A 15,558-nucleotide genomic window follows, 5' to 3' on the forward strand; every position below is an offset into this window, starting at 1 on the left:
TCTTCTTTTACTCTTCTCTTTCACTTTTCCTTTTTCTTTTCTTGCTCTACTTTTTTCTTATACTTTTTTACTAGATAGCATTTTAGATAGCATTTTAGCATATTGTTCATTTATTATTCTTTCTATATTTACATTATATTGTTAGATAGATAGTTTGTTAGGTAGTTACATTTTATTACTCGTTTATTATACTTATTCATATTTTACTTACATTTTATTCCTTTATTATACATTTATACATTTTATTTCATTGTTTGATTCTATTTTCTCCCTAGACAGCATCGCTAGGGTGCTGTGTAGGATGAGTAGTGAGAGTAGAGAGGAGAGGTCCCGGCAGGGCCTTGAGGCCAGTTCCTCACACGAGGAGCTCCTCAGGGCTCACTACCGGGTGCTGAGAACCATCGGCGAGGGGGGCTTTGCCTCAGTCTATCTGGCCAAGCACCTGCCTACAGACAGCCTGGTCGCCGTGAAAACGATCAGCAAGGAGAACTGCCCATCTGTTGACACAGAACTGGACATCTTAAAGTCTGTGGAGCACCCTAACATCATCAAACTGTACCAGGTGGTGGAGGCAGAGCAGCGGGTGAACTTGGTGATGGAGTACCTCGAGGAAGGAGACCTAGCAGACTATGTGTACAAGGTGGTCAGACTGAGGGAGGAGGAGGCCAGGCTTCTGTTTAGGCAGATCGTGAGGGCGGTCAATTATTGCCACGACCACGGCATCGTTCACCGCGACATTAAAGCAGAAAACATCCTGCTGGACAGCCAGGGCACAGCTAAGCTATGCGACTTTGGTCTCAGTATGCGGTTCCAGCCCCAGCAGGAGCTGGACGGGTGGTGCGGGACAATGGCTTATTGCCCCCCCGAAATGATTAAGCAGCAGAAATACCAGGGTCCCAAGGTGGACGTCTGGAGTTTGGGGATACTACTCTACTTCATGGTCATGGGCGACATCCCTTTTGATGACAGGTCCTGGCGCGTCCTAAAACAGCAAGTGTTAGCGGGCAGGTGTCTAATATTCAAAAGCTTTTCCACCGAACTGCAACATATCTTAAGGTATCTGATGACACCTGACCCTCAAAAGAGACCTGCTGTGAGGCAAGTGTTGTGCCACCCTTGGTTAAAGGCAACACAGGCACGCTCACCACGCCCCAGCCAGAGTGCCCTGGCCGAGCCAGATCCGGCCATTCTAAACGTCATGGCCTATTTCCTGGGTTTTGACCCAGACCAGGTTGGGGCAGCCCTGTCTGCCTCCATGGCAACCTATAAAATCTTAAAGCAGCAGCAAGACCAGGGCCAAGACCTGACGGGCCTGGTGAGGCATGCACTGCCTGCGCCTCCGCCTTGCCCCTCCCCCGTATGCAGGACCGGCCAGGCTCTACACTTGAAGCAAGCCAGTGCTCCCTTGGGCCACCGGGCTGTAGGCCTGCCTGCTGAGCAGCAGCAGGGGAGTGGTGGCAGGAAAGGCAGGAGATCCGTGTGCCTACCCTGCCTCCCTTGGAGACCCCATATTTCCAACACAGAGGGCAAGACTGTGAGCAGCAAGGCTGCCCTGGTACCAGCAGCTGCAGCAGCAGCAGCAGCCGAAGTAGCACTCCCCATGGCCAAACACAATGAAATGACCAGCTCGGCCCCTGAGCAGGAGAGGCAGGCGGGCAGCAGACCCCACTCTCTTCCCCCTGTAGTATATAACTCATGGGTACATTACAGAAAGAGGAGGAGGAAGATAAGATCTGTTGCCCCATGTCCAAAAACATGTGATCCCAGCGGGAAGGACCAAGCTGGGGAGGAGGAGAGCAGCAAGCTGCCCCCAAGTCCTGCACCTGCCAAAACTTCCCTACCATCCGCTCAACCCACAACATCCACAACAAATGAGCGACTCAGGGGCTGGAGGCGCTGGAAGAAGAACATCACCAGCTGCTTTCGAAATTTATGTTGTTGCTGCTGCAGCAGGCCTAGAGTCCTTCCTACACACACTGATTCCTCCTGACAGCCTGGAAAAAAGTAGGTGGCCACTGAGCTGTGCTCTGTGTTTATCTATACTTCAAGGAAGTCCTTTTTTTTTTGGTTTAGCTCATCCCCTCTGATCTATGGTTTCCTGGGTGAAAGGGAAGTGTGGAGAAACAAACAGAAAAGGGGAGAGGGAGAGGGAGCTAAAGGGATAGACTTTCAGAAAGAGATTGTGACTTGTCAGGTGTTGTCCTGTACAATTCAGTCCTGAGTTCCCTTTCTTCCTTCGGCTCCAATGGAAAGGCTGAAAACACATCGCTGTGGTGCTCACCTGGAACACGTGCCATTCTGCCTGAACATGCCTGGAGACAACGGTTCCTTCCTCTGCTGCGACCTCCAACAAGCTCCACAGACTTAAGTTTTTCGTATTGGAAATGATACTTAATATGCTTTCTATATTTTTTTGCTTCTCACCAAACTTATTAAATTGATTTTCTCAAAATTTGATCATATAGGTTCTGAGTACTCTTCATTTCTGCATTGGGTACTGATGTTTGGTGGGAGTTCAAGAATGTGACAGTGACACTAATTTGTGCATCTTGTCTGTACTCCGAGCTATTCAGAGGCCAGAGGCCTTGGAGGATTGATGCTCAAAGAGAAACAGCACACACACAAGTCCTTTCTCCAATACTGCCCACACACAGGAGGGATTGAGGGAGGAACTCCAGCAGTACATGTTTGAACCTATTAAGCACAGCTAACTGCAAGGTCCTGAGTTCTAAACACTAAGAAAAGGACAAGGTGACTCCATGAGTAGCAACCAATTAACAGTGTATCTCAAAGACCTGAGATGCTTTCAGATCAGAAATGAAGCCTTGAACTCTTCTCCTAGTTTAGGGGTGATGTGCTCTCTTTGGGTTTTCTTTTGCACAAGTCCTAGAGCTGACATTCAGGGCCTGCACGCTCTCCTTGAGCTTTTTGTTTGCTTTGTACCAAATCCCTTTATTTGACGAAATGGTACAAGTTGAAAGAACTTAGGAGGTTTTGTAAAATGTATAGAAAAGGTAATAATAATCGCCAACATGCATGCACTGCCTTTGTGACCGGAAGTCATGTGTGGCTTGGGGGTCAGCTCAAGGCTTCTCTCTCATCACTTTCTCCCAGAGGGAGCTTGTCAAAGAGACATTCTGCCATGCCAGATCGGGGCTTCCTCCTGTGCAAGTTGTTGACATGGTCACCAACATGGTTCTTTGATGGACGTCACCTGCTCACTCAGGTAATGAGTCTCAATGAAGACCCACAAGTGGGGATCATTTTTGTCAGTGGCCAGTTCGTGCAGTTCCAGCAGTGACTGATTCACACTCTCTCCCAGTGAGGTGCACACTCCGTCAATTTCAGCCCGCTTTCCCCGACATCACACTCTGGTTTCTAGATCTCCTACAGGAAGATGCGGCCACCTCTCTGGTTCTGCAGCTTCATCCGTTTCTCTGCATGTTCTCTCTCTCATGAGACTAGCAAAAAAGTACTTGGCAAAGTTCTTCAGAGCCACACTTGGCAAAGTTCTTCAGAGCCACACCATCTCGGCCAAAGTCCCAAGACATGGGCAGGTAGACATAGGAGGGGTAGAGCTCCAGATGGATCTGGTGGTTGATGGTGGCCTCTGAGTCCTGGTAGCAGTTCAGGCACACCTGGCAGGAGACTGCATTCCTCAGGGCAGCAGTTAAGAGAGATGGAGAAGCAATGGGTTAGCACTGGGCTGACAACAGAGGCCTCCGGGCAGGTTGAGGACACGGTGAAGAGGTGGCACAAGGTTGGTGGCTTGGAGCAGATGGCCAGAATTGTGGTCCAGCACCTGGTTCCCCTCAAGCACTGTTGAAGCAGAAAACCCCAGCAGCTCTCAGCAGGGATCTTCTGGCCTCCTTGAGGGTTTTTTGGCTTTTCTCTCAAGGCTACTTCTCTACCATAAAGGCCATGGCTCCACTTCTGCCTTTACTGGTGTTTACTTCAAGAACTAATATCCTCAGATCTTAGCCTCCTGACTTGCTAAAATTACAAGTGTAAGATACCAGCACTCAGCAATCTTTCTCTCTCTTTTTTTAAGAAGGATAATGAATCTTCTAGGTAGAGAAAACAGCTGTCCTAACTCGGCCTGGAAGTGCGCAATAGCTGGTAAACTCCAGTAACAGGAACAGAGACCTACGTATGCTCACAGCTCAGGCATGTTACTCACCTACATCCTTTCTGTTAACCATTTTTACAGAAGAGAGAACTCAAGAGAGTTCCAGAAATAAACAGTGCTAGGGTCAATCCACTACCTCATGACTGATAGGAGAACACATTACAGACAGGGTGCTGGTCACTCACACCTATAAATCCCACTACTTGGGATGCTAGAGTCTGAGGGTGGAGGTTCAAAGGCAGGCCAAGCAGAAAAGTTTGAGACACTCATATCCGCATTTATTCTGCAGAAAGACCAGAGGTGGGGTTATGGCTCAAATGACTAGTGCTAGTCATGAGCCACTAAATCCAAGAGAAAGCACAAGACCCTAAGTTCAAGCCCAACTCCTGGCACAAACCAAAGGAAAATACTATGCCACAAAGCTGCTGCCTCAGCCCCCTTCTAAGTGTTTCCACCAAGGGGCTCAGAAAGTTGGTCAACATGGAGGAGCTATTTCACCAAGAGACACACGCAGAAGATACAAGAGAAACTCTTCAGAAAGACAAAGAAGCTGATCGACTCCACTTCCAAAATACTTGAGCTGATTCAAAACTTTGGCAAAGTAGCAGGGTAGAAAAGCAATGGCTTTTCTGTATGCCAACAAGGAGAAGAGTTTGGATGAAATCAGGAAAGCTACTCCTTTGGTAATGGCCCCAATTCCTAGGAGGTAACTAAGAAGTGAATGACCTCTACAATGGAAACTTTACAAATCTGAAAAAGGAAATCAAAGCAGAAATCAGGACGTGGAACAACCTCCCATCCTACTGGATTGGGAGGATTAACGTAGTGAAAATGGCAATACTTCCAAAGGCTAGGTACATATTCGATGTGATACCTATCAATTAACCAACCCAATTTTTCATGGAAATAGAACTAGTCCAAGAAATCATATGAAACAGTAAAAGATGCTGAATAGCATAAACAATCCTTAGCAGCAAGAACAGCGCTGGAGGAATACTAGCGCTGGAGGAATACCAGTACCAAATTTCTAACTCTACTACAAAGCCATAGTAATCTGGCAAAAGAACAGACACGAGGACCAATGGAATAGCAATGAAGACCCAGAAACAAGCATGCAGACCCATAGCCACCTAATCTTTGATAAGGGAGCCAAAAAATAGAATGTAAGAAAGACAGCCTCTCCAGTAAATGGTGCTGGCAAAATTGGTTAATCACCCTGCAGAAAACTAAACCTAGAGCCTTACGTATCACCCTACACCAGAATCAACTCCAAATGGATCCAAGCCTCAACGTCAAAGCAGACACCCTGAAAACATTAGAGGAAGCAATAGGAGTAAGTGATCTGGAACCAAAAGCTTGCTCAGAGCATCCTCAGCAGTGCAATTTGGCTGGTAACAGGTTGGGGTGGGGGCCAATGGGAAACGTGGACACATTTTCTCCACGGGGCCCTTGGCCACGGTATGCCTTAGTGGTGAGTTCTGAGTACTTGGCCAAGATTTCTATCAGTCGGGGGTGTGGGGATGGGGGGGGCGGTCAGTGGCGCAGGTGGCCTTACTATGGAAATACAGAAATCAGAAACCTGGGGCAGGATTTAAATTAGCCAGTGTTGAAGGCCCAGGTGGCCTTACTATGGAAATACAGAAATCAGAAACCTGGGACAGGACTTAATTAGCCAGTGTTGATGGGCAGCAGGTAGAGTGCTAGGTCAGGAGAAAGTTACCTTGGTGGTCCTCTGGCGACAGGAGTGTAGGACCTCAGGCTAGGTCCTGGGGAAGCTGGTCAGACCCCCATTCAAAGTGGAGGGGGGAGCAAACCCACAGGGAACCAATCCAATGAAAGGACCCCTCACAGCCATCCCAGGGGACCACCCAGAGGCAAGCAGGCACAGGAGAAAGGTTATTGTAAGGTACATTAGAGGAGCCATATTTCCCCCCAGAGGGAGCACATGGCACCTCCCTGTGCAGGTAGCAGGAAGATCTGGGGACAGGAAGTTAGGTGGGTGCTCCAGTGGGTCTGGGCAGAAAGAGGGAGTGGCCAACTGTAGGGCAGGAACTCCAGGGCAGGGTAGAGCTCAGGAATGGGTGGAGCTGAGGACCAAAGTGGAGTTGCTTTGCAGCTCCAAGTGGCACAGTGCTAGCCTTGAGCTGGAGAACTGAGGGACAGTGTTCAAACCCTGAGTTCAAGTCTAGCAACTGACTGAGGAGAATGACAAAATGCATTTATCCTAGCATGGAGAAAGGTACTCCCGGGACCCCAGCAATGTTAGCACATCTGATGGCAAAAATGGTGTCAGATCCTGGAGTCATTTATGCTTGGACCTTCAAAAATTGATCAGAGCCAGGATGTCATGGGAAGATAGTCTGTAAGCATGCCTAATGCCCATGTCTAACTGGGCAGGAACATGTCAGTCATCTGTGAGAGTGGGTAGTCAAAGCTAAGGTTGTAAAATGTGAGGGATAATTTTAGTCCCAAACTCCTTGTATCTGTTCAAAGTCCTAATTGGCAGTGACTTGAGCTGACTCCAGTCACATAAATTCATTTGGTAAGGAAAAAGTTTGTACAACTGAGATTATGTGCTAAACAGGCTACACTGCTGTAGCTCAAGAAATGTCTGTACATTTGTTAAAAGTGAAATGTTGATAAGCCACTTTAAGCAGGCTGCCCAGAGGCAATGGGTGGTATTTAGACTGCCAATAAGTTTCAGTTGAAAAAATATCTACTGGGTTTTGTTATTACAAAACTCTGATAAGTAATTGTTAGTCAATTGTTAACAAGTTATAGGTCACCTCTATCGCTATTGATCTCCTTGTTGCTTTAATTGGAAATAAAAAGGGCTTTTGTGACAAAGACGCCTTTTGCCACAGTTCAATGTCATCCCAGGCACAATCTCTCTAAAACTCCATCTCCCAGCTAATCAGCAACGAGCCTGACTGGAGGCATGGCTGGAAACTCTTACCACTCAGTATCCAACCAAAGGCTAAAAGTGGTGTGACTAAGTGGTAGAGCACTAGCCTCGAGCAAAAGTGTTCAAGGACAATGCCCAAGCCTTGACTCCAAACCTGATAGATACCAATTGGTACAAGCTATCCTAGCAATGGATGCTGAGGACCCTCCTTCCCCCCCCTCCACACCCCCCACCCACACACACACAGCCAAGACAAAGTCAGTCCTGACAACAGAAAATCATGGAGAGGAGTAAGGGGACATAATATCCTAAATAGCTTCACTTTATACTCATCCTTTCAAAATTAATCAGAGCCAGGAGATAAGAAAAAGAGTTGCCTGTCCATCCAATGTCCATACCTGTCTACCTTCTAACTGGACAGAAAGTTACAGTCTTGCCTCTGCCACCTGCTATTTGTATTTATAGTAGTCTCTGACTGGTACTCCCAACTAGTCCATTATGCCTCCCCTACCCAGTTGCCCAAAAGACTCTAGACACCCCCTTCCTGCCTGGAGTCCAGTTATTCTTCCTTCCCTCTAATGGGCCACAACTGAGCTTATGCTCCAAATGGAACTTTCCTGGCCCACGGCCAGTGTATGTTCTCCTATGTCATTCATGTTAACTGACCTTGTCACTTTGTCAGCTTTTTTGTCTAGCCTTTCCAAAAGTTTCTTTTAACAGGAGAACAATCCCCCACCCAGGACATCACCTGGGAACAAGTCAAAGCCATCCTGTTACTACAGGCAACCAGAGACATCACTTGCACTGCTCTGCCTTGCTCAGCCTAGACTGGGACCCTAAAGACCCCAGCTCCAGGGACTCCTTGATGCCCCCAGGCCATCAGGAAGTACCCAAAAGAGCCCATGACACCTGTTGGCTCTGGAACTTTTAAATATCTCTGCTACCTCCTCCTCAGGTTAGTGTGATCCTAAAGTAGAAAAGGTCTTACTCCCCCCACCAGGATGACTGGGAGTCAGGTACATGCTATGTCTCCAATCCAAGACAAAAAAGACAATTTCAGGTCTTTGATAGCTCCTTCTGGGAATCAGTCCCTCCCTGGCTTATTCCTCTCTTGGGCCACTAACAGCAATTTTTACTTTAACAACAATTTTGGCTTTTATTGTGTCGTGGAATTCAAATAACTATTGTCATGGAAAAAGGAGGACCTTTACCAACCAAACTGTCAAGCAGATGCTTCTTGGACGGTTCCGGCCCAACAACAAAGCAGGAACCTCTACTTTGCCCCTTTATAGCAGGAAGTAGCTATAGAAGAAACAACTTCCACCTATACCACCAGCCTGGTAGCACTATTTTTATTAAACAACAAAGTGGGGAAATGTTAGCATTATGACCACCTTTGGGCCTCAGCTCCACCCATACCTGAGCTCCTCCCTGCCCTGGAGTTCCTGCCCTAGAGCTGGCCACTCCCTCTCTCCGCTCAGACCCACCTGAGCCCCCACCTAACTCCCTTCCTGTCCCCAGACCCTCCTGCTACTTGGATAGGGACAGTGGCTATGTGCTTCCTCTGAGGAGAAATATGGCTCCTCCATTAAACCTTATAATCTTTCCCCTGTGCCTACTTGCCTCTGGGTGGTTCCCTGGAATGGACATGACGGATCCTTTCATGAGAGTTTTGGTTTCTGTTTTTTGGGGTCCAGTTATGGGCCTGAACTCTGGGGCTGGACACTGTCCCTCAGCTCTTCAGCTCAAGGCTAGCGCTCTACCACTTAGCCACAAAGTCACTTCCGGCTTTTTTTTTCTGCTTATGTGGTGCTGAGGAATCGAACTCAGGGCCTCATGCATGCAAGGCAAGCGCTCTACCACTGAGCAACCTTCCCAGCCCTCACAAAATTTTTATTTTTGTTTTCTGGTGGTTCTGTGACTTGAACTCAGTGTTTAGGCACTGTCCCTGCGCTTTTTCACTGAAGACTCGATCTATACCAGTTGAGTCACTGCTCTACTTCCATAATCTACCCAAGTCGTATATTTCAGAAGGGATTCCTGAAGGAAGTAATTTTTACAATGAGTCACACTCACACAACACTGGATGGAGACATAGACTCTGGTGTTAAATTGTTCCATGGACAGTAGCGATAGGCAAGTTACTTAACCTCCTTGTGACACAGAGATGTTATAAAGACTTAAGTCGTAGCCATAAGCACTTAGATGTGTGTCTGGTGCATGTGCACAAACACCTATATTTATTGAGCACTTGTGACTACTGCTAAAACATTCCTTTACCCTTAGTTACACAAAGGGGTTTCAATTCAGCATAGCAATTTGAGTACAGTGCATCTTGATCAATGTCATCCCTTCCAACCTTCTCCTCAACCTCTTGCAGCAGTACTTTAAAAGAGCTACAATGTGTCCAGCTTGAGTCAGGTTCACAGCAGGACACCCACCCACCATATGCCTCATTGTGTTGTGGTTGTTGAACCAAAATAAATCTTGCAAAGATAACAGACGGCATAAGGAATGTAAATGAAAGCATTTACAGTTTTTGTTCCTCCCAGTTTTACCAACTCCACTCAAGCTGAAGGCCGGCAACTGCCACGAGCAGAGGTCTCAACTGCCCGCTCAACCTGGTCCACCAGCTTCTGCTTCTAGGGCAAAGGTCTCCCAACATCTCCACCCCCCCCCCCCCCCCCCCCCCCCGCGGAACAACCCACCCGCATCCTCCATTCTGATTGGCCCTCTCACCTAGCTCGCCAGCCCTCCCTCATCCAATCGGAATAGCGCCCGTTGAGCTGAGCCGGCCACCGTAGAACACCACAAGACCCGCAAAGAGAATCGGCGGTCAGGCCATGCATTTGGGGTTCGTCGGGGCGCAGAGGGTGGTCGCGAGTGGGGCTAGGTTGGTGCTGGGTGGTTTTCGGCGCCGGCGCCCCTGGGCCTAGCTCCCACGGTGGCGAGGCGGGGGGTGGAGGGGAGTGGGGAGGGCGCTCGGTCTCCCCACCCCGCAGGCCGCGTGCTTCCTTCCCGCCTCTGCTGGGAGCTGTCGCGGAGCCGCTTTCTGTGCCGTTATTCGCCGCTGACGCAGCGGGAGGAGAGGGGCAGCGGGAGAGGCGAGCTTGGCGGCCTCGCGGGGAGGAAGCCGGCCCGGACCCCCGCTCCTCGCTCACCTCGTGGTGAGGAGCTTAGCACTGGTGCGTGGGAGTCCCGGCGGGAGTTAACAGCGCCCAGCCTCTAGCGGCCTCGCTGCGGATCCCTGCGAACCACCAACCCGACCTCACCGCGCGGGTGCAGCAGATGAACGAATGCTGTGCTGTACAATCAGGGATTTGTAAATCAGTCCACGCCTCAGTGAAGTGCAGAATTGAGAGGAGTTTCAGGCAACATCTCTTTTTGTTTGGTTAAGTTTCACCAGCACAAACGGGATCTGCCCCACAGAAACACTTCTAATTCCTTCCTTCTTTCCTGTGTATTACCTTTAATTTTTTAATTTTTATTCTTTTTTGGTGCTGGTACTAGGATGTTGAGTTCAGAACTGGGATTTGCCCTTTAGATTTTTAGAGCAAGGCTGCCACTCTACCATTCGAGCCACAGCTTCACTTCTGGGTTTTTTGCTTGTTAATTGGTATAAGAGTCTCGCAGACTTTCCTGCTTGCGCTGGCTTCGAACCGTGATTCTCAGATGTAAACCCTCTGAATGGCTAGGATTACTGGTATGAGCTTTTAGCGTCGGTTACCATAAACAAATACTGAGGTAAGCCGGACGCCGGTTGCTCAGGCCTGTAATCCAAGCTCCTCAGGAGGCTGAGACCTGAGGATGCGGTTCAAAGCCAGCCCGTGCAGGAAAGTCCGTGAGACTCTTATCTCCAATTAACCACTAGAACACCGGAAGTGGTGCTGTGGCTCAAGCAATAGAGCGCTCGCCTTGAGCTGAAGAGCTCAGGGACAGTGCACAAGTGCAGAGTTCAAGCCCCACGACCGACCCAAAAAAAAAAAAAAACAACCCACAAATACTGAGGTAAAATTTGTATTCTCTACCTGGGCAAAGCTGTAAATTTCGCTTTTGTAATCTGACCTTTCCCAGCCCTTCTCTTTTGAGACTGGATTTGGTTTTCTATCTGCCTTTTGTCTCAAAATAGTGTTGGCACATTTTTTTTTTCCTCCACTTTTTTTTTTTTTTAACAATATGCTACTTTTATTTCTAGTGTAATTTTTGTGTAGGACTGTAGCAGGTGCACAAGTGTTGTTGGAGGTACCCACCATTTTTTAAGCTCATGCTTTTGGCATTGATCTATCATAGTAGCCAATGTGTATTGTCGTGATAGTAGCAAAAGAGTTAGTAAATGTGAATATGTATTATTAAAAATATCTTTTTAAAGTGGAACTCTATACTCAAAAACTAAAACTTTGTGACATTAGCAATCATTTTCAGGACTCCACAGAATGTTAGCCAAGAGAGATCATTATGAAACCAATAAATGTTAGCTAGATCTGCCTTGTTCCATTACCTACTTGAAGAGTTTTAGTAACAGCATTATTTTTTATTTTCAGTCTAGAGCTACAAGTTAAAGGATAGTATGAAACCTGTTGCTGGTGGCTCATTCCTGTAATCCTAGCTTCTCAGGAGGCTGAGATCTGAGGATTGCAGTTCAAAGCCAGCCTAGAAAGTCCATGAGACTCATTTCTAATTAACCCAGAAAACCGGAAGTGTAGCTCAAAGATTGCTAGCTTTGTGTGAATAAACTCAGGTACAGTGTCCAGGGACTGAATTCAAACCCCACAACTGATCCAGAAAAATAGTATGATAACTAATTATTGCTTACCAACTATAAAAATGAGATTGCATTTTGAAGATGACAAATTCTTGGATTATTGAAAAGTTGTTTTTTTTTAAATTTTTTTGGGGGTCCAGTCATGGGGCCTGAACTCTGGGCCTGGCGCTGTCCCTCAGCTCTTCAGCTCAAGGCTAGTGCTCTACCACTTGAGCCACAGCACCACTTCCCGCTTTTTTCTTTTTGCTTATGTGGTGCTGAGCAATGGAACCTAGGGCCTTATTCATGCAAGGCAAGCACTCTACCACTGAGCCACCTCCCAGTCCCTATTGAAAGTTTTTAAGAAAATTTTTCCTCCCTGTAGTTTTCCTGTGGAGTGAAAACCATTTTAAATTAAAAGACTGTTCTGATATGTACAATATTCCTATCCTATATTTTCAAAGGAATAGATATACTTTCAAAGTTCAGGCTATTTAAAACATTGCTCTTTCTTAATAATGACACACCTTTTTTCATGTTGCAGAGATGGTTTAAAGTTGGAAACTGAACTGCTGGATGGAAAAACCAAGTTAATATTATCTCTATATGGTATGCTGTGTAACTGGAAATCTGAAATATTGACTTCAAAATTCCTACATAAAATTTATGATATTTAGCAATATTATTTACTTGAAATAAAGTGATATTTAGATACATTGAAAAAGCTGTTTTCCCCACTTCTTCAAATTCATTTTAGCCAAGTAAAGTCAAAAGACATCCGTGCTTTCTGCTGTCAGTTTTCAGATGCATAAAATTTAGTATTATGATAGATTTCATGTGTAATGTGTATTGGTTCTCTGTTTGCTTATGTTCTTGGTTATAAGTTTAAGTGAAACCAGTTAGCATGGCTATTTTTCTCTGCGGGTGAAGTTACAGACTTGTAAAGTTGTCTTGCCAGAGATGGGATTTGCTAAGTATTTGTGACAGAAAACAAAGCAAAAAATGGAAAAATAAGGTTTAAGATTGTTAAGAAGGGAAATGGGAGCCAGAGAAATGTAGTATCAACAGATTACACACCCTAGTCCAGATGAAGATTGTTGGAATTGGGATATGGCAGGAAGTGAGTTGGAAAAAAATTAGATGATAGTTTTTCAATAATTGAAATTGAGGTTATGGACAAGCTACAGTTGTGGGTAGTTACAACGTCAAGATAAGAGAAAATCGTTAGGGTGTAGTACACGTCTTAATCGCAGCACTCTAAAGGCAGAGGTAAAGTATTAGGAGTTCTAGGCCAGCTTGGGCTGCATCATGAGACCCTGTCTCAAACAACAATGACAACCACAAAAGTTTATTTTTCCAAGACAGCAGTACATGAAAAAAATAAACAGTTTTTTTTTTAACAGATGGGAAATAAGAGCAAGATTACAAAATGTCCTTTAAGAACAAAGCACACTGGACACCTTCTAAAGTCAACACAAAATTCTTATATTTGGAGTGAAAAACTTGCAAAAGATGACAGTTGGTTCAGAAACGTCACAGTCAAAAAGTGAAAAGAATAGAATGACAGTTACACCCACTAAGGATTTATATAAGCAGTATGAAGATAAAGACTGTCTTCATATCCAAACAGAAGTATCATCTTTAACCCCTAAAGAAGACTGGAAACACCATAAATCCATCTTTAGTAATTAAAGAGAAGCCTCATAAAAAACACGACAGAACTGAAAACATGAGTAGCAGTTTGGTGTGTCTAACACAAGACCAACTACAACAGATTTTGATGAGTAGCATAAACCAAGGAAATGGATCTGTTTCTCTGACTAACAGTGAAAATGATGAGAAAACAAGTAAGATTTTTCTGTTTTGTTGAATATTTTTTCAGTATGTACTTTAGATTTTCTGATTGATTGGCTTTTATATAACTGCCTCTTCAATTTCAATTTAACATCTTTAAAAATTAATTATCAAAAGTAAAATAAAAATGATCTGTTATCTGAAATTTCTTTTGTAGTTATGCCATAGTTTAGATTAGTGCTCAAAGTATCCTTAAGAAAACTAGTTTCTGTGTACTCCATTAAATATGTTAATACTAGCAGGGTGCTAGTGATTCACCCCTTTAATCCTAGGTATTCAAGAAGCTGAAATCTGAGGATCATGGTTTGAAGCCAGCTGGGGAAGGAAAGTGTGAGATTCTTATGTCCATTAAACTCAGAAAAAGCCAGAAGTGGCGCTGTGGCTTAAGAGGTAGACTGCTAGCCTTGAGCAAAAAAAGCTTAAGGACAGCACTGGGGCTTGAACTCAGGGCCTCATGCTCTTGCAGCTTTTTTTTGCTGAGGTCTGACACTCTACCACTTGATCCTCACCTGGCTTTTTGATGGATAATTGGCAATAAGAATCTTATGGACTTTTTTGCCTGGGCTGGATTTGAACTGTGATGCTGAGATCTCAGTCTCCAGAGTGACTAGGATTACAGGTGCAAGCCACCAGTGCCTGTCTCTATGGTACCTTTTTGTTTTTTAATATGAGCAATGCTACAATGGACATATTTGTACACAGGTTGCTCTACTTTAGTAAAATGGCAAGACTCCCTCCCTATGGCAATTCATATTTGAGGTTTAGCCATGGGTTCTGGACTCTTTTCCAGAAGAGATATTTCCATCAAGAATACATGAATATTCACTTCTACAGACCCTGCCTACACGTGCCATTTTCAGTCCTTTGAAACCGTGATAAACTATCAGTGTGCCATCTTTTGGATCAATTTCTTTGTGTATTCCTTTGAATGTTTCTTTAGAATATCTCCAAGTCTTACCTGTTCATGTTTTTTGTTTATATTTCTATAGGGCTTGTCTATATGTAGATATAGACAAGAGATATTACATTTAGAGATATTTGATAATAATACTTTTTTCCACTTTCTTTCTATAGGAAAATAAAGATGGTTTCAGTTTGATTTATATAGTGGAATCTATTGATATTTTAGTAAGTTTTATATTTTCCTCTTAAACTAAAAAAACAATTCTGTTATATAGATTTTTGGGGGTGTATCTCATGCCTCTAAGAAGAGGCAGAAGAATAAACAGGAGGCAGAGATAGGAGGATGGAAGTTTGAGGCCAGGCCAGGCAAAGAAGTTAGTGAGATCCTATCTCTACAAACTAGCTGGACATGGTAATTATATACCTGTAATCCTATCTACACTGGCCACAGAAGTAGGAGGGTAGATGGCTAGAGACTTGATTTAAGTGGTAAGGAAGGTGTAAGGCCCTATATACAATCCATAGTACCATGTAAAAATATAGATAGTAAGGTTTTGTTCTGAGGCTGATCTTGAACAAACATTTGAGACCCAAAAAGGGGAAAGGATCCTAAATCGAAGCCCTAGTACCAGAACACACACACACACACACACACACACACACACACACACACACCAGTGCAATATTCATCATGAGTATTTAATTCCTAAGACATGAGGGAGAAAATTAGCGACTCTCAAATTTAACTTAAATAGGAGTCACCAAGAAGTGTTGTTAAGGGGTTTGTTAAGGTTGTAATCCAGTAACTGCAAATTGGTCGGGGAATAGATTTCCGATTTCACCCGGTGAGGTTGATGGTCTTTGGATTCCACCAGAAGGAGCCAGGCTTTAACTGTGGCAAGGGGAAAACATTGGTGGTCTTGGGGAGTGATTATTCTAACTCCACTTAAATGGCCACGTGCTTGCAAACTTGCTTCTCTTTCTCCTTAAACTCCAACTTCGTCTTCTGGAAAGTAAGAGACTGAC

At 45.1% G+C, this 15,558-nt stretch overlaps 1 protein-coding gene and 1 long non-coding RNA gene across 2 annotated transcripts; both read left to right on the top strand.

Annotated features, from left to right (window-relative positions):
• The first annotated feature begins 81 nt into the window (after window positions 1-81).
• Window positions 82-2,457, top strand: LOC122102944 (sperm motility kinase 4A-like). The gene is made up of 2 exons (XM_042673544.1): window positions 82-2,004; window positions 2,241-2,457. Exon 1 carries the CDS (start codon window positions 302-304, stop codon window positions 1,988-1,990), a length of 1,689 nt encoding a protein of 562 aa, XP_042529478.1. The 5' UTR covers window positions 82-301; the 3' UTR covers window positions 1,991-2,004; window positions 2,241-2,457.
• Window positions 2,458-9,806: 7,349 nt separating this feature from the next.
• LOC122102943 lies at window positions 9,807-13,948 on the top strand. Its single transcript, XR_006146645.1, has 3 exons — window positions 9,807-9,888; window positions 12,320-12,384; window positions 13,179-13,948. It is a non-coding gene; the product is annotated as an uncharacterized LOC122102943 (long non-coding RNA).
• The last annotated feature ends 1,610 nt before the right edge of the window (window positions 13,949-15,558 follow it).

Source organism: Dipodomys spectabilis, unplaced genomic scaffold (assembly GCF_019054845.1).
Source record: "Dipodomys spectabilis isolate Male_0828 unplaced genomic scaffold, ASM1905484v1 ptg001062l, whole genome shotgun sequence".
Lineage (NCBI taxonomy): Eukaryota > Metazoa > Chordata > Mammalia > Rodentia > Heteromyidae > Dipodomys > Dipodomys spectabilis.